Below are 22,251 nucleotides of genomic sequence, written 5' to 3'. Positions count from 1 at the left end.
CAATAACAGCACAGGAATCATTCTCGTGCTCCATCCAAACCCTCCTCACTGGACTCCACCTTAAAGCACCCTCATTCTGACGCTTTCTCACCAGTAAATCTCTAATTCTGACTCCAATTTATCATCTCCCTCCTCCAACTCTAACTGCAGACAGTCCCATACTTGCAGGGGGCCCTACCTGCTTCTTCTTCACGACTTTGAGGATTTTTTTGTCTCCCCGCTCCTTAGCGGTCATCAGGCACTTGGTGACATCAGCCGTCCACTGGATCTGACTGGCAGTGATCACCATCTGAGGCAGGTGTGGAGGCTGTATTCGGGGCCACCCAAATGTCCAGCACCCAAATCCCAGTTTCTTCCAGAACCAGGTGCTACTCCCCTCTCAATAGACCTAATCTGCTCTGGAAGACAGGGCACGTGACTAAGGGCAGAAGCTTTGGGTCTGGCATGCTGGGTTCAAGGGCCACCACCCAGAACAGGGGACAAGACACTTGTGTTTTGAGAATTATGTCTGCTGCTCCCTTTCAGCTCTGTCTTTCTTGTTCCCTCATCTCCATTGACCCCTGCTCACCTGGCCAGCCCACTCCTTCACCCATTTGTCCCTCTTGTTAAGAGATTTCTTGAGGGCCAAGCGACAGTTCCGGAGAAGGTCCCGCAAGGTCACCCTCATTATCCGCTCCACATCACAAAGCCAGGACTGGGGGAGGTAAGAATAGGATGGCTGAGCCTCAGGCCCAGAGTCCCCAGAAAGAAGAAGCTTGGGAAACAACTCTCGGAGTTGGACCCAAGAGAAAAGCAGGCACTGAGCAGCTGCTGGCTTGGGTCCCTAAGGCAAGTGGAGGCTCAGAGGGAAGATTGGCTGATTTTCAGGTTTAGGAGAAAGGTTAGAACTGTCAGGAATGGCAGGAGGGGGAGGAAAAAAATGACTAATGTCCCTTCCCCAAGATATTCTCTCCTGAGAGAGTCAAACAAGCTTTCTAATGGGAAGAAGAAACAGCTGGGTTCCAGACCCTTGTCACAACTCACCTCTACAGGCCCTTCTAAAATTACCGCGTGGAGAAAATCAACATACTCGCCGTCACCTGAGAACATTCCCAAAGCTTCCCATTTGCTGCTGGGTCCCCCAAGCTGCAGAAACAAAAAAAAAAAAAGCTATTAATGGCCTAGCCTGACAACTCCTGGCACCTAGAAACTATTTGGGTATTATCCCATGATAACCCAGAGTCATTAATATGCCCTCCTGGTGGGAGGGAACCGTCCCCTCCAAGGCCTTGAATACCTTGACATCACCATCCTTCCCTGGCCTTCCCACAGCCACCTCTATTGACCTTCTGCATTCTCAGCAACTTCATGTTGTCAAAGCACTTTTTGAGGTGTGGTTGCACAGCCTCTGGGTTTCGAGACTGGCCCAGAATCTCCAGGAGGTCATCATTGGATAAGAAGTAGAAACGGGGGAAAATTTGGCGCTTGGTCTCTAAATACATATCCAAAGACTTCTGAATGTCTTCTAGGATTGTGTTCATTTCTATCAATGTGTCCAGGAGGCCTGGAAAAAAAAGAGCAATGTATGACACTTGGTGGTTCTTTTCCATTGCCTTGAATATACCTGGAGTCTCCAATTATATTCACTTTGCCAACTCTTGAATACTGGAGTACAGATTGCCATAATGGTTTTTGGATACAGACAAGTATCCCCAATTACTCTATTATGCTGATTCTGTTTTCTTCATTGATTCATTATTAAGTATTCATTACACATGTTGTACATTATGCATTAATTATACATCACATAAGACTACTCATATAAGTACGTCTCCCATCAGTCTTTGAAACAACAGTCCTATTCCATTAGAGAACTGGGGGATTCGCTGGTGAATCCAAGAGCTTCTGGAAATTAAGGATTGTTTTGTCCAAACCAACAAGTTAAAATGTTAGATTTAAGTACATATCACAGGCACACAACTAAAGATGTCTGTAAGCACTGGGGCTGCCAGTGTCCCCCGGGACACAGTGGAAAGAGCACTAGACTGAGAGACTGAGAGGGCCATTCAAATGCACTTCTTTCACTTATTAGCACATCAATCAATCTCACTGAGATTTTACCTCTTTACAAAATGGTAATAAGAGGCACCTTAAGTAGTAATTCTAGATAATAGTTTTGTAGGTTCTCATTGCAGAATTGTAGGTTCTCAATAATCTTAATTTCCTCCCTGTCTTAGGTTTGTTTTTTTTTTAAGATTTATTTATTTTTACACAAGAGCTGGGGTACAGGCCAGAGGATTCCCCAGAGATAGAGCAGGGAGCAGAACAGACAGAGAGACCGAAAGCACTGCTGAGGGGAGCAACAGGCGAGACAGGTCTGCTGCGCCATGTGGGTTGCTCCCCGGCCGGCCAGGGATCGAACTTGTGCTGCAGAGGCTGCGGATTGCTTCATAGTGCGGTGTTTAACCTCTTGAGCCACCAGGGAGGTCCCCCACCATTTATTCTTACATGGGTGGGTGCCTGGGTATTCTTTTTTTTTTAACATTTATTTATGCATACAAGAACTGGGGAACTGGGGTACAGGGCCACCCTGGTGGCATAGGCGGTTGAGCGCAGCACTGTGAAGCTGTCCGCAGCCTTGGCAGTGCCGGTTCGATCCCCGCTGGCCTTGGAGCAACCCACATGGCGAGCAGACCTCTCCTGTCTGCCCGCTGCTCCCTTCAGCAGTGTATTTCGTCAGTCTGCCTGTTCTGTTTCCGGGTCTGTCTCCGGTGAATCCTCTCACCATCCCACACATCTGGACTGTATCCAGTTCTTGTATAAATAAATAAATAAATCTTAAGAAAAAAAGAACTGGGGTACAGGCCAGCAGGGTGTGTGTGTAAGAGAGAGAGAGGATTCACCAGGGACAGAGTGGGGAACAGAACAGGCAGACTGACTGAAATACACTGCTGAGGGGAGCAGTAGGCGAGACAGGAGAGGTCTGCTGCACCATGTGGATTGCTCCCTGGCTGACCGGGAATCGAACCCGCACTGCAGAGGCTGTGGACAGCTTCACAGTGTTGTGCTCAACCGCTGAGCCACCGGGGAGGCCCCCTGTCTTAGGTTTTGAGTCATCTATTCTCCTTCTTCACAGTTTCTAGAAAGTATGGATGTCCTAGAGTCTGAATTTTCTGTGACCTTCCTGTCTTCAAGTTCAGAATCTATAGACTGTTGGTCTTTAAATGACCAACTGAGTGGGCTCTGGAGGCCACAGGGAGACTCTGTGGCAATGGACAAGATGGATTTGTTCTCTGTGTTCAACAAAGGAATAGCTGTTCTTATCGCTTTGCTTGTAAATTATTCCAAAATATAAATTTGCCAATTATCTCAAATATTCTTGCAAAAAAATGCATGTGGGCCTCCCTGGTGGTGCAAGGGGCTGGAACGCAACCGATGAAGCTATCTGCAGCCACTGCAGCACGAGTTCGATCCCCCACCAGGGAGATACCCACATCACTCGCCCGCTGCTCCCCTCAGCAGTGTATTTCGGTCAGTCTGCCTGTTCTATTCCCCACCCTGTCTCCAGTGAATCCTCTCACCTTCCACACCTCTGGCCTGTACCCCCAGTTCTTGTATGCATAAATAAATAAATCTTAAAAAAATGCATGTTGTCATTCAAATTTGCAAAATAAAATGTAATACTTACATTTTATCAGAATAATTAAAATTATGTATATTTTTATATGTTCTTGAGGAAATGAAGAATTGTTAGATCAGCGCTGGGCAAAACACATAAGTGTTTCCTATCCCCTGTCAGGACTCTTCTCCTCAGCATATCCTTTTTAAGTGTCCATGCCAAATCTGAATTCCTGAATCTTTAACCCAGTCTACCACCATCAACCAGACCTCATGCAACATACATTTTTTCCCCCAGCCCCATCCTGTCCCTATGCCAGCTGAATTATATACAATAAAGACTAATTAATCTGATAAGCTGATTAGAGTTGATGTAATAATAATAGCTAATAGTAACCAAGGGCTTACTCTTTGCTGTGCCATGTGCTTTATTTGCACTATCACACTGAATGATTCATTTAAAGAAGAATGGTCCCTGCATGAGATTTTCGAGGCACAGAGCTACATATCCCTTTATAATCTTTACAAAACTCCTGAGAAATTGCTCATTAGCCCCTTAGGGGAGACTGTAGTATGAAGGAAGCAAACTACCTAAGAACAATAAGGCATGAGTCAGATTTTGAACTAAAGCCTATGTGATTCCATATCCATTCTTTTAACTACTATGTTGTACTCCACTCACCTACAAATTCACTCAATGAATTTAATTTATTGAAAGATGACTTAGTGTTCAGAAGAGACAACAAAGGTGGTATGAGAGACAGTGCAAGAGTCAGTCTTTCAATACCCGAAGCATAAGGCCATGACCTCCCATAAACACAGCACCAACTAGTCTGTGTCAGGGCAAGAGGCCATGGGGCTCAGACCTGAATAGTGGGTGCTCCGGAGAGCATTGCTGTCCTTGCTCATCCGGTCCATGATGGTTTTCCAGTTGCTGTTGACCTGGTCAAACAAGGCCGATTCACTGGGTAGCTGCTTGCGGATGTCCTCTCCTAGGAAGATATTCTGAGGGACCAAGAAATTGGGGTGAGAGGCTGTTTCTCACATACTCTACACTCCTCCCCTTGCCCCCAGACCAGGGATGACAACTGAGTAGAAGGTAAGAACTGGGGGCCTCCCTGGTGGTGCAAGGGGTTGAGACGCACCACTGAGAGGCTATCTGCAGCCACTGTAATATGAGTTCAATCCCAGGCCAGGCAGGTGACCCACATGGCGCAGCAGACCTCTCCTGCCTCGCCCGCTGCTCCCCTCAGCAGTGTATTTCAGTCCATCTGCCTGCTTTGTTCCCCACTCTGTCTCTGGTGAATCCTCTCACCCCCCTAAACCTCTGACCTGTAGTCCAGTTCTTGCATGCATAAATAAATAAATCTTTTTTTAAAAAAAAGAAGATAAGAACTGTTAGAACCAAAGGGCAAGATGCTTAAGTTCTAGGAGGAAAGTTGGGGTTCAGAGGCCAGGTATTAGGGTTCAAGAAAATGGAGAACAAAGACTTTTCAGGGAGGGAAATGGACATGAGAAGTGATAGCTTGGGTCCTAGATGAAGAATGACCTTAGAGGTGGGGAAATTCTGCTGATATTAAGGCAAATATCTAGGTCTTATGCAAATAAAGTAGTAAAAGCAGGGGGCAGGAAGAGCTCAGGCAGTGAACCCTGACCTCTAGGTACAGCCACTGGCGCTGCACTGTGAGCACCATCTCGATAACTTCCAAAATGAGGGAAAGGCAGCGTTCCCAGTGGTCCACATCCTTCTCAAAGGCCTTGACGAAACGAGATGCTTTCATAGTAGACAGAGATACCTGGTTATCTTCCAGGGCCTGAAATATTTCCTCTGTACCTCTGGGACAGAAGGGGTCAGTCAGTCCATACCCCTTTGCCAAACCTTCGTCCCCACTCTGCAGTTCAGGTCAGTCAGCGCCCCCTCTCCTAGAGCACCAAAGCTCTCTCTACCTGAGTCGGTGATGGCCCTTATCCTTGTAGGGTACAATGTCCAGCTGAATCACATCCCAGGTTTTGGCAATGTTTTGTAATGCCTATGGAAAAAAAATTGGGGGGCAGAGCAATTAGGTATTTGGTCCCCATGAGGGATAGGAGTTGGGAGGGATCATCAGATGACGAAAAGCTAGACGTCTTGGCTACAGGATGTGGGGGGTGGGGAATATGTGGGAATTCTATCGTACCAACTCTATAGCCAATTCTTTGGTTGCAGAGGCAGAGATCTCCCCAATTTTCTCCACATGCTGATCCATCCCAAGCTCCACAATCTGCTCCAAGGTAAAGCTTTCGGATTCTTGATCAAACTCCCGTTGGATCTCATCCCTGACCTGATCCCAGTGCCTAGAGCCAGAACAGAGGTCAAGTCAGGAGGCTGGATGCCAGGGTTTGCTGGAAAGTATTAACATCACCCCCTAGGCTTTCTCCCATGGGGCTATTATGATTCCCTGTGTTTATCAGTTCATGATTCAGTTCATATTTACTGAATAGCCTCTAAGATGCAATCTTAGGCCCTGTTGAGGACTGCAGAGATTGAAGAATTGATTCTCCAAAGAGAGAATTAAGACTGTTTATGTAGGTTCAGTATAGATTATGCATTGGGTTAAGTGCTCTATATGAAATAATCTCCTTTAATTCTCACAAGCACTGCATAAATAGGAATTCTTGTGATTCTATTTATATATGAAGGAATTGAGTCTTAGCAAGGTTAAAAAACTTAAGTGAATAATGTTAGGTTATTAAAGTTAGGTTATACTTAACCACATAATACTTAATAGTGAAGTATCGACAAAACCATTACACCAGAGCCAATGTAAAATAAGTACAATTATTTTCTCCTAAATAGATAGATAATCAGCCATGAAAACACTGCTTATAATGTAGTTCATTCTATCCTTAATGATTTTTCAAGTCTACTCCATCATGTAATAAATTTCATTAAAAAGCTAAACTTGAAAAACAAAATTATAAAGTATTAGATAAAATTATGGCGAGAACTCTGGGGGAGGGGAGGCCTTTTTTAAAAAAAGGCACAAAACAGAAACCCTGAAGGAAGCAAGCTATACTTTTGGCTACATCAAAAGAGAAACTTTGTCATGATAGCAGACATAAAACTTAGCTCTGACAGACCACATAAAGTGAGAGGGGACCAAGGGGACCCCACGGAAGGAAGCAGAGGACCGTGTGGAGGACAGAGCAAGGACGGGGCGCACTCCGGTGAAGGCATCTTCAAGATGCTTGTACGAGGACAGAGGGACTGAGAGGGCTATGAGCACCGCGGAGGGGACAAATGAAAGGATAGGGTGATGGCACAAGCCAGGGTCAACCCCAGGAGCAGAGGGGCATCTCACCTCTCTCGGAGGGCGGGATTTCTCAGGTCTATGATAAGAGGCATGGTCCTCCTGAACTGCTCTATTTTTGAGCGAGTGGTTTCAATAATTTCCCAATTGCGGTCCTGAGCAAAGGAAGAGGGCAAGAGAAGATCTGAGATTTCGCCCCAACCCCTTCCTCAGTCAGCTTACCTTCTGCCTCTCCCTCCTGTCTCCACACACCTTATATTCCTTGGCCAGTCTTGTGAGGCGACGAAACAGCCCATGGGCCATGGCCTCCATGGCTTCTGTCTGCAGGGACAGGAACTGGCCCGTCTTACACTGGTTCCAGCTCTCCTCCCAGTCCCGTGTGATCTCCCAGACTTGCTGCAGCGCATCCAGCTCCTTCATGGTTAAGAGCAGAAAGGAGGTTAAGGGACCTTCCTCCCTGATAAACACTTAGGTCCTTTGCTCCTCCAGGTAATAGAGCTGCCTTTACAGCTCACATGTTTTTCTCCACTCTTTTGCCTTAACAGTTCCTTAGGGAACACACATATGAAAAGATGCCCAGTCTCATTAGTCATTAGGAGCATGCAAATCAAAACACCCATGAGGATAGCTAGAACCAAAAAGAAGGAAATAAGTGCTGGCAAAACATAAACCTTCCTGTTGCCAGTGGGTGTGTAAAATGGTGCAGCCACTGTGGAAAATAGCTTGGTGGTTCCTCAAGAAGTTAAACATAGAGTTGTCTTATGATCCAGCAACTCCACACTTACATACATATTCCCAAGAATTGGGAACAGGGACTCAAAACAAACAGGAGTACACACACATTCATAGCAGCGCTATTCACAATAGCTAAAAGGTGAAACAACCCAAATGTCCACCCACTGGTTAATGGCTAAGCAAAGAATGGTTTTGGTAAATACTTATGGTGGAATATTATTTAGCCATAAAAAGGAATAAAGTACAGATGCATGCTATGAACATGGTTGAAACTTGAAAACATGTTGAGCAAAAGAAGCCAGATACCAAAAGTCACATATTATGATTCCATTTATAGGAAATCTTTAGAACAGACAAATCCATACCCACAGAAAATAGATGACTGACTGCAGGGGTTGGGGGCATGGAGCAGTGGGAAGCCAGGGCATGGGGAGTGGGGCGATGAAAACATTTTGGAAGAAGAGGTGATGGTTGCCTAGCATTGTGACTGCACTAAATGCCACTGAATGGTTCACCTCAATTTTTTTTTTAAAGGCTTCTCATGCACACATCTTCCTGGTTCCAGCTGTTTGCACAGGCCCTTGGGACCCATTCTCCCACCTCTGCCCCTCATTCTTGGTTACCACGAGGGCCTGGCTCAGCACACCACCTTCTCCAGGTTCTGCAGGTCCTTGGAGATTGGCTGCTCAATCTTGAAGATACCCAAGTTGGTACGGAGACTGTTTTCTTCTTCACGCATGGCATTCAGCATGGCCCGCACCTGTGCTATCTGATCTAGAGCAGCCTGATGTCCCACATTGCTGGTGAAGGGACCTGCGGGAAGGTCAAGATGAAGCTCACATTTCTGCTGAAGGCCACGGTCCTCTGAAAGGACCGTCATGGCTCTCATCTCTCTCTGTGGGTCCATCTGACTTCTCTCCTCACACAAGAGTGAAGAGAAGTGAGAGGGAACTGGAAGAACATTGGTGAATCTTAGCAAAAACTATTAAATGTGGCTCAAGAATGAAAAGCGGGTGAAACATGGGAAGCTGGTATTAGAAAACTGGAAAGGCTGGGAGCTGGGCTGGTGTCTTCCAACCAAAAATTGGCACAACAGGTATGTGGCAGACAGAAGCGCTCCAACCCTCTCTTCCCCAGACCTCTCCTTCCTCCCAGGTCATGGGTGCTGAAAGAGTTGGCCAAATTAAAGGCTGTAGGAGGGAGAGGAGTTGGGAAAAGTATACCTTTGAATTCAAAATCTTCCAGAAGATTATGTGCTTTCTTCTTGAAATCATCAGCCTCATGAATAAGGCCTGTCTTGAATTTCTCCTTGTATTTCTTCAGCATTTGTTCACTGTCCAACAGAACTTGTTGGAAGGTGACCCACTCCCCATTGATACTTTCCAGCATCTCCAGTACCTGAGGACATCAAAGAGAGGAGATCTGTCCTTCTACACAGTGCTTTTAAAGACTCTTTTCTGACCCTCCAAACCAGTCTATGGCCAGGATCTGCATGCAATGTGACCCAAATAAATCAAAGAATCCATAAGCTGACCAGAATTATCATTTGTGTTAGCTTTGGCTCTCAGGGGCTCTTGAATCTTGAGCCTTATCCCGCCTCTGGTCCCTCTGCTCTCCCTCCTGACAGCATAGGGTTCTATTCCATGGGCGTTTGCTTCCCCACGATCTACTTCAGGCAAGGGCCCGACTGGGGTGCACCAAACGCCGCTGGCACTCACATTGTCGTGAACTGGCACCTCGTACTTCTCAAGAATAGTGAATTGCTCATGTATGGGAGGGATCTGGGTCTCCAGGTTGGGCAGGTCGTGCTGCAGGGTATCCATGAGCTGCAAACTGACCCCCAGTTCCTCCAGGGTCTGGGGAGGGCGGCTGATTCTGAAGACATGTGGAGAGAATGCTGGTGAGAGGAAAGGAAGGGTCTGGCCTCCCTGTGCCACCCACCCCAGGGGGGCACCCAGCCCATACTTCTCCCCGTTCTCTTTCAAGTAGGTGTGCAGCTCCAGCAGGCGCCGGGCGGCCATCTCCTTGAGCAGCGTTGTGAACTTGTTCTGCCACTCGTTGCAGTGCTGCACCAGGGAGAACTTGAGGTGCGAGCAGTCCAGCAGCACAAACTGGATGTTGATGACCGTCTCTTCCTTCTGCACATTGTTAGCAACCTCTGTGTAGCTGGAAAGGCCCACGTTCCCGTCAGGATGCTTTTTTCTTTGCAGATGTGCCCTTTGCTTTGATGTCCATTCAAGTTCTCTTTTCCCTCCACCCAGACCTGTACAGGACCTCTAGAACATTCTTCTACTCCCAGTGTCTCCCCCATAATGCACTCCAGGCTCACCGTGTCATTTTCCTAGACACTGCCAACAAAACAGCTGTCAGAATCCTGAGTCTGCACTTAAAGTTTTATACTTTCATAGATGTGGGTTGGACTCACGCTGTGCTGTTTATTAGCTCAGGATCTAGGCAAGTTACTTCACTTGTCTGTGCCTCAGTTTGCCCATGTGTAATATGGTGATAATAACAGAACCAACCTCAAGAGGTTATTGAGGGAATTAAGTTACTTGAGTGCTGTGCCTGTGTTCTAGATGGCTCATTGTGAGCAGTTTCCTGTGTTTCCATCTTTATGTCTTTTCTTCTGCTATGGTCTCTACCTGGAGTGTTCTACCACTGCCCATCTCTGCCTGCTGAAACCCCATCCCCTCCCTTAACCCCAGCTCCAAAGTCACTTCCTTTGTGAAGACTTTCCTGTTCAGACCTGTCTCCAACATTAGGACAATGGAAGAAATCCTCTCCTTCCACTGAACTGCCTGGCACCCTGTCTATCCTAATCATAGCATAGCAAGTCCAATAAGCTTCTCTGAAACTGCAACTTTATGCAAAGTATGTAGAAAGCAAAAATACCAGATGGTCTCACTCATAGCAGGAATCTAGAAAACCTAAATAAGGGACCAGGAAAAAGAATAACTATAATAAAGAAAAAATCAAAATCAACAAGCAACCAGAGACCAGAGACACACGGGGCGGGGGTGGGGGGAGAGAGAAGAGGGATTGGGGTCAAGATAAGGGGGGTGCAATTGTATGGGGAATATAAAAAAAAAAATCTTAAAAAAAAAGAAAAGAAAGCAGGTCCTTAAATAAAACCCTTTTTTTCAGTGATGGGCAGGCTTGTATATCTTTCATCAATGCTATAATGAAATGATGGTGAGTGAAATGACATTACTTGAGGACCTGCTGTGCTTATCACACTGAATTTGTATAATAATAAGTACACTCTGCAGTGTTGCTTTCACACGTTTAATAATCTCACAACCTAGTAAGATGGGTAGTATAATATCTATCTCACAGGAAACTGAGGCCCAAAGAATTTAAGTAACCTGCCCAAGATTACACAGTCATTAAGTGGTAGAGCTAGGATTCTTTCTTTCTTTCTTTTTTCCCAAGCTTGGCATTGTACTTGACGCTTGGAATGTTCTTCCCACTTAATAAGTGGCTCATATCCTCAATTCAGTTAGGTCTCTGCCTAAATATCATGTTATCACAGAGGTTTTCCCTAACCTTCATAAAACACCAAATATCAAACCTGGTTCACTAGTAATCTTTAGCTCTCTGACATTTTTTTTGTTTTTTGTTTTTTTGTTTTGTTTTTTTTTTTAAAGATTTATTTATTTGTTTGTTTGTTTGTACATACAAGCACTGGGTACAGTCAGAAGCGCGGGAGGGTGAGAGAATTCACCAGAGCCAGAGCGGGGAACAGAACAGGCAGACGGACCAAGTACACTGCTGAGGGGAGCAGCGGGCGGCAGGAGAGGTCTGCGTGCCATGTGGGACCCTCCTCCGGTGGCCGGGGAGCCGCCGGGGATTGAACTGGCGCTGCAGAGGCTGCGCGGGCAGCTTCGCAACCCAGCGCTCAACCGCTGCGCCACCAGGGAGGCCCTCTGACATTTTTTTTTTTTAAGTGAATTTTAATTTTTTTTAAGATTTATTTTTTATTTATACGACAGCTAGGGTACAGGCCGGAAGTGTGGGAGGGTGAGAGAATTCACCAGAGACAGAGTGGGGAGTAGAACAGGCAGAGAGACCAAAAGCACTGCTGAGGGGAGCAGTGGGCGCAACAGGAGAGATCTGCCGCGCCATGTAGTTTTCTCCCTGGCCGGCCAGGAATCAAACCCGCGCTGCAGAGGCTGCAGACAGCTTCACAAAGCTGTGCTCAACCCGCTGCGCCACCAGGGAGGATTTACTTATTTATGCATACAAGAACTGGGGTGTAGGCCAGAGGTGAGGGGAGGGTGAGAGGATTCACCAGAGACAGAGTGGGGAGCAGAACAGGCAGATCTACTGAAATACACTGCTGAGGGGAGCAGCGGGCGAGATAGGAGACGTCTACCACGCCATGTGGGTAGCTCCCTTGCCAGGGATCAAACTCATGCTTCAGTGGCTGTAGATGGCTTCATAGTGCTGAGACTTAACCCCTTGTGCCACCAAGGAGGCCCCTCTGATATTATTTTATTGATGTCCTCAGCATTTACAACCTCAATAAATATTATATTTTCATTTATCATCTAACTCTCACCTAATTCTCCATACTAGAAGGTAAACTCCATAACTGGGGCCTCCCCTGGTGGCACAGCGGTTGAGCGCTGGGCTGCAAAGCTGCCCGCAGCCTCTGCAGCACCTGTTCAATCCCGGCCGCCAGGCAAGGGTACCACATGGCGCATAGACCTCTCCTGCCACCCGCTGCTCCCCTCAGCAGTGTATTCTGTCACTCTGCCTGTTCTACTCCCCGCTCTGGTTCTGATGATTTCTCTCACCCTCCCACGCTTCTGACTGTACCCAGTGCTTGCATAAATGAATAAATAAATCTTTGAAAAAAAATAAATAAAGGTGAGAAAATCTTTTTAAAAATAAATAAATAAACTCCATAATTGTATGGACTTGGGTTGTTTTCCTCACTATTGTATTTCCAGTGCCTCAATCATCACAGAATGAGGCAAGCATGGGGTGATAAAAACATTGTCTGAGTAAATTAATGACTGAAGAAGAGCATGGTCCATATCATAATTTCTCTTTCCACCAGTTTATATTCATCAGATGTATGGATTCCGAAACATTCAGTGACAGTAAAGTTCTACAGTGTTAGGGATGTGGAGCACAAAAGAATAAATTCCGTGTAAAGTTCCATAGGAGAGGTGGAATAGTGCAGGATTAAGAGCACAGATTTTGTTTTGTTTTGTTTTAATTAATTAATCACATCCTTGTTAATTTTTGGACAGTATTTGATTTCTCCCCTCGGGTGTAGTCCACATAGTTCTCCCACCCCCAGCGCAACCGCAATCCATCTCCATAATCCCTTAAGAACACATATTTTGAAACTAAATAGAACTAAGTTCAAATTCTAGCTTGAGTTATAATATTAAGCAAATTATTCAGCCTCTAAACTTTGGTTTCTTTGCAGCAGACCTCCTGTCTCACCTGCTGCTTCTCTTAGCAGAGTATTTCAATAAATTCAACTTTTCTGTTCTCCACCCTGTCTCTGGTGAATTCTTTTACCTCTGGGCCTCTGGCCTACACCTGATTCTTCCCCACGACAATATAAATAAATAAATAAACAAAAAAAAACAAAAAAAAAAACTTGTTTCTGCTCGGTGAAATGGATGTATCTACCTACTTCATACGGACACTGAAAATTAAGTGAGATAAATTCTTGACTCTAACGTGTAACATTTAGTTATATAAATTCTGTGCCTCAGATTTTCTAAAATCAAAGCAACAATAGCAGCTAACTTAGAGGATTACATGAATTCATTCTTGCATTCAACAAATATCTAAGCACTCACATATTATTATATGGGGTATTTGGTAGGAAGTCAATAAAGAAATGTTTTAAAGTTAACATTTATGGCATAGCAGTTATATGTGTGTGAGGTGATCTTCTATTATATGCTCGTTTGTCTTCTCCCTTAGTGTATCCCACTTTCACCAATCAAAATTAAATACAGTCCCTAGAATTTAATTCGGATTGTAGCATTTTTAAACAAAGCCTTCCTGGAGCTACCTAAGTGTACAAATATACTTCCTTATACCAGCATTCACTTTATTTCTCATAATAACTGTGGATTTTGCTGTCTGCAGCACTCACTGGGCATTTACTGGGCATTCACTGAGCATTTACTATGTATCAAGTACCCTTTACTGAGCTGGAATTTCAACCTTTCTCAAGACACCATGGCCTGCGCTCTTCCAGCAATGCTTTAATCTTCCCTACCTCCCTAGAGCCTTCCAGAGGAAACATTTGTTCATACCTTTATTCCTCACCACCCATAGGACACTGGTGTTTACTAAATGAATGAATGGATGGATGACTAGAGGACGAAGAGATGGGAGACCAACCAAAATTTAAGCATCATGTTTTTCCTTCTTAAAATGAAAGTGTGCACTCATGGGTGCCTCCCTGGTGGCACAGGGGTTAAAGACAGCGTTACCAAGCTATCTGAAGCCTCTGTAGCACAAGTTCAATCCCTGGCCGGCCAGAGAGCAATCCACATGGCGCAGCAGACCTCTCCTACCTCGCCCGCTGCTCCCCTCTGCAGTGTATTTCAGTCAGTCTGCCTGCTCTGTTCCCCACTCTGTCTCTGGTGAATCCTCTCACCACCACCCCCATACCGCTGGCCTGTACCCAAGTTCTTGTATGCATAAATAAATAAATCTTTAAAAAAAAAAAAAAAAAAGAGGGCCTCCCTGGTGGCGCAGCGGTTGAGCGCTGGGTTGCGAAGCTGCCCGCTGCGTCTGCGGTGCCGGTTCGATCCCCGGCTGCTCCCCGGCCACCGGAGGAGGGTCCCACATGGCGCGCAGACCCCTCCTGCCGCCCGCTGCTCCCCTCAGCAGTGTACTTCGGTCCGTCTGCCTGCTCTGCTCCCCTCTCTGGCTCTGGTGAATTCTCTCACCCTCCCGCGCTTCTGACTGTACCCAGTGCTTGTATAAATAAATAAATAAATAAAATAAATAATAAATAAATGAATAAATCTTTAAAAAAAAAAAAAGAAAGAAAGAAAGGGGCCTCCTTGGTGGCGCAATGGGTTAAGACGCAACCTATGAAGCTATCCGCAGCCGCTGCAGGGTGAGTTTGATCCCTGGCCAGTGAGCTACCCACACGGCGCAGCAGACCTCTCCTGCCTCACCCGCTGCTCCCCTCAGCAGTGTATTTCAGTTGATCTGCCTGCTCTGTTCCCCACTGTGTCTCTGGTGAATCCTCTCACTCCCTGAACCTCTGGCCTGTACCCCAGTTCTTATATGCATAAATAAATAAATCTTTTTTTAAAAAAAGTGCCCACTTCCCTCATCTTTCACATCCCTGGCATTTGTTCTTTGCCAGCAGAACCCTGAAGTTATGCTCCATCAAAATGTCTTCCTCCCTAAATCTTTTCCAGCTTTTATATAATCTCTGTCCTTGATAAACAAAGGTCCAGTGCCCCGGGTCCTATTCTGTTCCTATACAACTGAGGACACAGATTTTTGTACCTCCCTAACCTCCTGTCCTTCCTGGTCCTAAGGCCTGGCCGTCCTCCTGCAGCTCTTAGAGATGGACTGTCGCACCCATCTTCATTCCTTACCGGGCAATGTCGGCATCAAAAGAAGAAACAGGGGGATTGAGGCGCTGATAGCGACGAATAAAAGAGTCCTTGTTGATCTCCCAAATCTCCCGATACATGTCCCAGGTTTTGAGGTAGTTCTGCAGCAAGCTTGCGTTGTTGGTCATACCGCTGCTGATCTGGGCCTGGATCTTCCTGATTTCCTCATCTCTCTCTACAAGACCCAGCAAAATGCTTCTCACTAAATTCCACCCCAACCCAAGTTCCAACCTGGCCCCTGGCCTCTGCCCCACCCCTCCACTGCAGTAGCACCTCCCCAAAGAACTACAGGTCAAATATAGATATTGGAAAATAAAAGAGGAAGCAAGAAGTAAAATATGACTCTTATCCATAGGATTCAGCTGGATCACCTGTTGGTATCTAAGCATCTGACACCCCCACCCAGTGCTAAACTTGTCTTTTGTAATCTCCCACCTAAAATCCCAACCCCCTTCAGCATTAGTCAACTAATCCTGCCTTTGCTCCCTCCCCCAACTTTGCCCCTTGACCTGGGCTTCCCACCAGTCTTGCAGATGTCCAGCACTGTGTGTTTGGAAACAGCCCTGGGCTCGTCTCTGAATTCCCCCCATTTGTAAGCCCCTGACACACTTCACCTGGTCCACTCACCCACGATTGTATGGATTGGGTCACGAATAAACTTGAATTTGATGAGAATTTCAGGAAGGTGGTGGAAGACAGAAATGGTGGAGAAGAGGTGGCTTGCAATGTCATTTACCACACTTGCCAAAGTCTGCAGAGTTGGGGAGAATTCCACCTGTGGGGAACACAGTGGACAGAGACTTAGGACAGGCCATGGAGGAGATGAACATCAGGACCAGTGAGGTGAATACTCTAGAACCATGTCTGGTAGCCAAAGGATAAAGTCAGGACCAATAGGCCCTCCTTTGTGGTGCAGGGGTTAAAGTCTCAGCACTATGACACTATAGACAGCCACTGCAGCATGAGCTCATTCGATCCCTGGCCAGGGAGGTGACCCACATGGTGCAGCAGACTTCTCCTGTCTTGCCCATTGCTCCCCTTAGCGGTGTATTTCAGTAGATCGGCCTGTTCTGCTCCCACTCTGTCTTGGTGAATCCTCTCACTCCCTGCACCTCTGGCCTACACCCCAGTTCTTCTTTGCATAAATAAATAAAATAAATGTTTTTTAAAAAAGAAAGAAACAAACTGGCAAATAAAGTATGATAATTTGGGGGTGTTGGGAATAAATTGGTCCCCACCTTTGCCACACCTCCCTGCACATCATTCTGCAGTATGACAAGAACGCGGAAGAGTGGGTTTGGGGTGGTCTTTCCATCCCCATTGATAGCCTTGGACAGTTCTAGCAGTGACCACTTCACATTCAGGCGCAGGGCCTCCTCCATCATGCGGTCCAGCCGGAATGTATACAGCATCCACTGCTGCTGAATCTGGTGGGAAGAGAGTGTGGGAAAAAGAGAATCCTGCAGGGAAGGTAGGCAGTCCTGGGAAATGAGACCAGCCAGTGGGGAGGGAACAAGCAGATTAAATAGAAAGGTAAGACACTGAGTCCTGAAGGGAGAAGGATTGAAAGACTGAAGATTGATTGAGTGAATCCAAAGCTAGAAGTGTTTGAGAAGCACATACTGTAGAAGAAGGGAAAGACCAAGAGAATGATCTAGTGTGACTAGGGGACAAGAGGACTTGTCCAAACACAAAGCCCTGGCCACAGACCCTACCTCAGGGCCATCATTCTTGAAGACTTCATAGGAGTTGGTCATGATGGTTACCACGTCCTGGTGCAGGCGCATCAATTTCTGCTGCACAGCTGTCCGGTGCCCTTTCTGGTCCTCCTCAAATTCCAGGTCCCTGTACACCCGTTTGCCACTGATACGTACCAGCAGAGTCTCTGATATCTCCTGGGCTCGCCAGCCAATGGTCAGAGTGGATGCCTTAAATTCATTCACAATTGCCTGCACCTGGAGCCAAATACCATCCATGAGGGACTTTCAGTTGGAAAAGAGACCCTCTAAGCTTAATTCCATGCTCCCTCCTGTCCTCCAGCTAGAGTTGCTGACATTAAAAAAAAAAATAGACTTTTCCCAAGCACATTTCATTTCATGCTCACTAGGCATTGCCCATGCACCAGCCTATGGGTCAGCCCTGCAGACATTTAGGGGCCAGGGCCCACCTTGCTGGCATGTATGCGGCACTCCGTGATGAAGAAGGCACTGGCCCCCTTCAAGGCCCAGTGCAACTTCTTGAGTCCAGGGTGGATCTTCTTATCCAGGAATCGGATACGTTCTTTGAACAGGGCCTGCTCATCTGGAGACAGCATGGCAATAATCCTGTGAATGAGAGAAGACTGGTAGCTGTGGCAGCAAGCTCTGCAGACCTCTCCTCCATGCCAGGAGACTTGGTAGAGAAATGGAAAAGTTCACAATTCTAAACGAGTGCTTGCCAATAAAACCTGGGGAAATGGAAATGTTCTATGATCTGTGCTGTCTGACACGGCTGCCAGTTATGTGTGGCCATGGGGCACTTGACATGTGGCTTGTGCAAAAGAGTAACTGAATTTTTAAAATTCATTTCATTTAATTAAACATAACCACATGCATCTAGAGGTTACCAGTGGACAGAGCAGTTCTAGATATCCAGATAAGACTGCTAGTTCCGGGCCTCCCTGGTGGCACAGTGGGTGAGCACTGGGTTGGGAAGCTGCACGCAGCCTCTGCGGTGCCGGTTCGATCCCCGGCTGCTCCCCGGCCACCAGAGGAGGGTCCCACATGGCGCGCAGACCTCTCCTGCCGCCCGCTGCTTCCCTCAGCAGTGTACTTCAGTCCTTCTGCCTGCTCTGCTCCCCGTTCTGGCTCTGGTGAATTCTCTCACCCTCCCGCGCTTCTGACTGTACCCAGTGCATGTATAAACAAAAACAAACAAAACAAATAAAAAAAAAAAAGACTGCTAGTTCCATCCCTTGACATTTAACTGGGCTGAAAAAAGAACCCAACCCAGAACAAAGCCTCCCTCCAGAGATGACTTCCATGGGTGTTCAGAGAAAGGGTGTCAGCACAACCTCAGCTCGATGAATCTGATGTTCTGCGCCCATAATCCCACTTCCATTCCTAGAGAAGTAAACCAGGCCTATAATATATATGCTCCAAGTGCCCTGTGAGGGAGGAAGGGACCAGGGTGTTTTGCTCCCTACCCTAAAGCTAAAGCTACAATGGTCAGGAATAATCACAGGGTCAGAAGAAGTATGGAAAACCTTTTTCTTTTCTTTTTTTTTTTTTTTTTTTGAGATGGGCAAAACTTAAAGTCCAGTGCTGCAGGAAATGGACCACCTCATGTGGCAGATAAGCCCAAGAGGAGACATAAAACAGCATCGGGAAGGATCCCCTACCTGTTATAGTCTCGGGCGACAAGCAGCAGATTTTCACGAAGAATGCGCAGGTCCTCAGCACGTTCTGCTACGCTGACTACGTAGTGGGGTGTCTCAAACAGCAACCGCTCCCAGTAGTCGATCTCCACAAAAAGAATCAGCAGGGACCTTGGAGAGAGGAAAGCAGCTGAAGAGACTGCTCCAGGGCAAACGCTAGAACCTACAGTGGACCAAGGAGGAGGAGGCTGGGAAGTAAGGAGACCTGGAGAGATGAGACAGGAAGTAGTGCCTCCAGGGAGGGTAAAGGTGGCTGGATACACTGAATTGGCTTCCCTTCCTGACTGCTAACAGCAAAGGGGGGTTTGTTTGTTTAAGGCTAAACCCCCCCAAATATAAGGAGACCACAACAAAATTTGTGGAAGTCAAAAACAGATGTGTGAGGAAAAAAACTGAGTCTTAAGCTGACAGTGATCGCTAGGAAGTCCCTCTAAAGGTTGCTGGTGGTGTGGCAGGTATTTCAGAAAGGGGGTGAACACTGAAACAGGAAGACTATTTGGAGGTTGAGAAAGTGGGTCTCCCATGTCTTTCTCCCACTCTGCACAGTGAAACGTGAGACAGAAGCCTTCTGTCTGGAGAAGGCAGCACAGAGACAAACAGAGGGACCCCAGGCCACTGTAAAGAAAGAATAATGTATTGAAAACAGAGACAGTGAAGTGGCCATTAACATACTCCATGTAAAGACCCCAGTCTTCTTTTCCCACCCAGAAACAAACACTCAGGATGCTGGGCCAACACCTTCTAGAACAAAGTTTGAAAGATAGTTTCCTGTGGCCTCTGACCAGCCTAAGAGAAAAAGTCTCAAAGATGATGAGCTCAGGTGTGGAAGAGATAAGAATCTATCTTGTCTCTAATTTGCCATGTTGAGACTTCTGGGTGAAAATTAAATGGCCTGACTCAGCCGTTTAATGAAGCAGACTTCCACACTGCCGCCTTCCTGCTGAAGACTTTTGCCTATCAGACAGATAAATGAACTTAAGGACCAATCTAAAAATGTCACCTCAGGAGCTCCCTGGTGGCGCAGGGGTTAAAGACAGTGCTACCAAATTATCTGCAGCCACTGCAGCACATATTTGATCCCTGGCAGGCCAGGGAGCAACCCACACGGCGCAGAAGACCTCTCCTGTCTCACCCGCTGCTCTCCTCAACAGTGTATTTCAGTAGATCTGCCTGTTCTGCTCCCCACTCTCTCTGGTGAATCCTCTCACTCCCCCACCCCTGGCCTGTACCCCAACTCTTGTATGCATAAATAAATAAATCTTTAAAAAAAATTAAAATGGGGCCTCCCCTGTGGCGCAGCGGTTGAGCGCTGGGTTGCGAAGCTGTCCGCAGCCTCTGCAGCACCGGTTCGATCCCCAGCCACCAGGTGAGGGTCCCACATGGCGCGCAGACCTCTCCTGCCGCCTGCTGCTCCCCTCAGCAGTGTACTTCGTCAGTCTACCTGCTCTGCTCTCCGCTCTGACTCTGGTGAACTCTCTCACCCTCCCGCTCTTCTGACTGTACCCACTGCTTGTATAAATAAATCTTTAAAAAAAAAATTAAAATGGCACCACAAATGACCTGACCCTCCTTCTGTCTGAGCCTTTAAAACGTCCCTCTGTCCTGACCCGGATGGTACACACCTTGGGACTGCCCTTGGGTTGTGGATCTAAGTCCACAACTCCTCAAACACTTTCCTGACTACATTACATCGTGATTATTTGTTGGTCCACAAGGAATCCCCCTGAAAATGGCCCACCCGGATAAACCTGCAGTGAAGTTCATGATTAATAGGTCCACTACCTGTTGTTTTAGTAATCCCCTCCCTTAAACATGGACCACCAAGGGATCCCAAAACAGAAATTTCTCAGAAAGTGAAGAGACATAAAGATGGACGGCAGAGAGGATGTTGCATGAATAAAAGAATAGAAAATTCTCCATTAATAATTTTTTATGGTTACATGTTGGAATGATAATGTTTGGGGTGCACGGGGTTGAATATTGACATTGAATTCACGTTTCTTTTTTCTTTTATTAAACACAATGGAAGAGAATTTTTAATTGTGAACATGGCCCTCTTCTTAAGTGTCGCTGGCCACCTCCCATGCTATGACCTTCTCCTTCCCTTCCCAGCTGCCACTCCCATGCCACACCCCAGAACTTATGACCTTCTCAACTCCTCCAACTTTAGTCATCCCACTCAGACACCCCACTTTTCACCGCTCAGTCAACCTCATAGCCTTATCCCACCCACTCTCTCTCTGCAGTCTCCTACCCATCAACCTGTATTTTGACCTCCGGGAGACCTTGAGGCCACTGACTTCTGGAATTTCTTCCTTCCTAATAAGCCTTCTCCATCTCTGCTTCCCCCACAGACCCTGCCGTCTGTCACTCTCACAGCTCCCTTGCCAATCCTCACCCTTTTGTCTCATTTCTTAGTCTAAACCACCTGGCAGAACCCCAATCCTGGCTAAATCCATGGTCTTCCCCACTGAGCCCCTGGGCAGGTGGCCGAGAAAGACTGGAGGAAGTATCTGACCCACAGATCAGCGCACTGTGCATCCAATCCCAGCTGGGCTCTCCACGCTGCTCCCCCGGGGTTTCCTCAACCTGCTCTCCCTCCTGTTACTACAAATCCTCTCACTTTCTCAAATGTGCCCTTCCCTATCCCTCCCCCACCGGCCAGGAACACCTCCTAGATCACAGAAATACGAAAGTTATCAGGTGAGAACTCCATCCACTTCCTACTATAAAACTCATAAACCTACCTGTCTCCACACCTACAGTTTATCTCATTTATGACAGGACAGGCCCTCTTCCACCCAAGGTCAACCCTTCTTCCTGACAGTTTCCTCCTGCTTTCTCAGATGTCATCTCCAACCCTCTCTCATACCTTCAACTTCCTAGTTCTTTCACATCAACATTAAAACAGGACTAAATTTCTATAATCTTAAAAAAATACAGTAACAAACACTCCCTCCACTCCATATCCTCTGGCAGACACGACTGCTGTTCTCCCCTTCCAGCCTACTGTGCAGTAAAGAATCGTCCTCTTGAATTCCCTTCATCACCTTTCTTCACACTGCTCAGCCTCCTGAGAGCTGCCCCCCTTCACCTCTAAAGCTGCTCTCATCAACTCACCCAGACTTCTCAGAGCCAACCTCATAGCCTTACCCCGCCCCCTCTCTCTGCAGTCTTAACATAGAGGAGGACTCCTTCCTCATTGCCTCCTCAGACACACTCTTCCCCTGGTTTCTCTCTTCTGCCTCATCCTCTCCACTGCCCTGGCCTGCCCCGCCCTCTCAGAGACGACCCATTTCTCTCCGTGTCCTTTGGAAATCGCAGGCAGCTGGGCTCTGGAGACAACACAGAAGCCACTTGCCCGGTAGCTCTTTCAAACACAGACTCCTGAACCTTCCACTCATCTGACAACCTCTCTCTGGGTGACTTCACTCTGCAGCAGCTTCATACGCTGTGAGTCCCCACTTGGACATGACTTCTAGACATGGCCGCGCAACAGTCTCCTAGACATCCCCTCTGGGGGTCCCACAGGCACCTGATCTCACTGTGCCCAGAAACAACCTCATTATATGCTCTGCAGACTTGGGGCTCCGGTCCC

At 46.9% G+C, this 22,251-nt stretch overlaps 1 protein-coding gene and 1 pseudogene across 2 annotated transcripts in view; one reads left to right on the top strand and one right to left on the bottom strand.

Annotated features, from left to right (window-relative positions):
• Positions 1 to 22,251, top strand: part of LOC311173822 (large ribosomal subunit protein eL27-like) — a 754,061-nt pseudogene that overhangs the window by 551,403 nt on the left and 180,407 nt on the right. The window lies entirely within an intron of this gene.
• Positions 1 to 22,251, bottom strand: part of DNAH2 (dynein axonemal heavy chain 2) — a gene marked incomplete at both ends in the record, with an annotated part of 101,556 nt that overhangs the window by 52,285 nt on the left and 27,020 nt on the right. Inside the window, 20 exons of the mRNA XM_084236238.1 lie at positions 179 to 289; positions 569 to 694; positions 1,024 to 1,125; positions 1,326 to 1,543; positions 4,464 to 4,602; positions 5,253 to 5,433; positions 5,545 to 5,627; positions 5,775 to 5,931; positions 6,939 to 7,042; positions 7,140 to 7,301; positions 8,272 to 8,435; positions 8,846 to 9,020; positions 9,341 to 9,497; positions 9,588 to 9,788; positions 15,221 to 15,413; positions 15,866 to 16,013; positions 16,477 to 16,665; positions 16,954 to 17,193; positions 17,406 to 17,562; positions 18,618 to 18,764. Of these exons, the coding sequence (XP_084092364.1) occupies positions 179 to 289; positions 569 to 694; positions 1,024 to 1,125; positions 1,326 to 1,543; positions 4,464 to 4,602; positions 5,253 to 5,433; positions 5,545 to 5,627; positions 5,775 to 5,931; positions 6,939 to 7,042; positions 7,140 to 7,301; positions 8,272 to 8,435; positions 8,846 to 9,020; positions 9,341 to 9,497; positions 9,588 to 9,788; positions 15,221 to 15,413; positions 15,866 to 16,013; positions 16,477 to 16,665; positions 16,954 to 17,193; positions 17,406 to 17,562; positions 18,618 to 18,764 (3,154 nt within the window). The remainder of the gene's footprint in view (positions 1 to 178; positions 290 to 568; positions 695 to 1,023; positions 1,126 to 1,325; positions 1,544 to 4,463; positions 4,603 to 5,252; positions 5,434 to 5,544; positions 5,628 to 5,774; positions 5,932 to 6,938; positions 7,043 to 7,139; positions 7,302 to 8,271; positions 8,436 to 8,845; positions 9,021 to 9,340; positions 9,498 to 9,587; positions 9,789 to 15,220; positions 15,414 to 15,865; positions 16,014 to 16,476; positions 16,666 to 16,953; positions 17,194 to 17,405; positions 17,563 to 18,617; positions 18,765 to 22,251) is intronic.

Source organism: Talpa europaea, assembly GCF_964194135.1.
Source record: "Talpa europaea genome assembly, chromosome: 7".
Lineage (NCBI taxonomy): Eukaryota > Metazoa > Chordata > Mammalia > Eulipotyphla > Talpidae > Talpa > Talpa europaea.
Note: the sequence above shows the minus strand (reverse complement) of the source record. Positions and strands in the feature narration are given on the sequence as shown.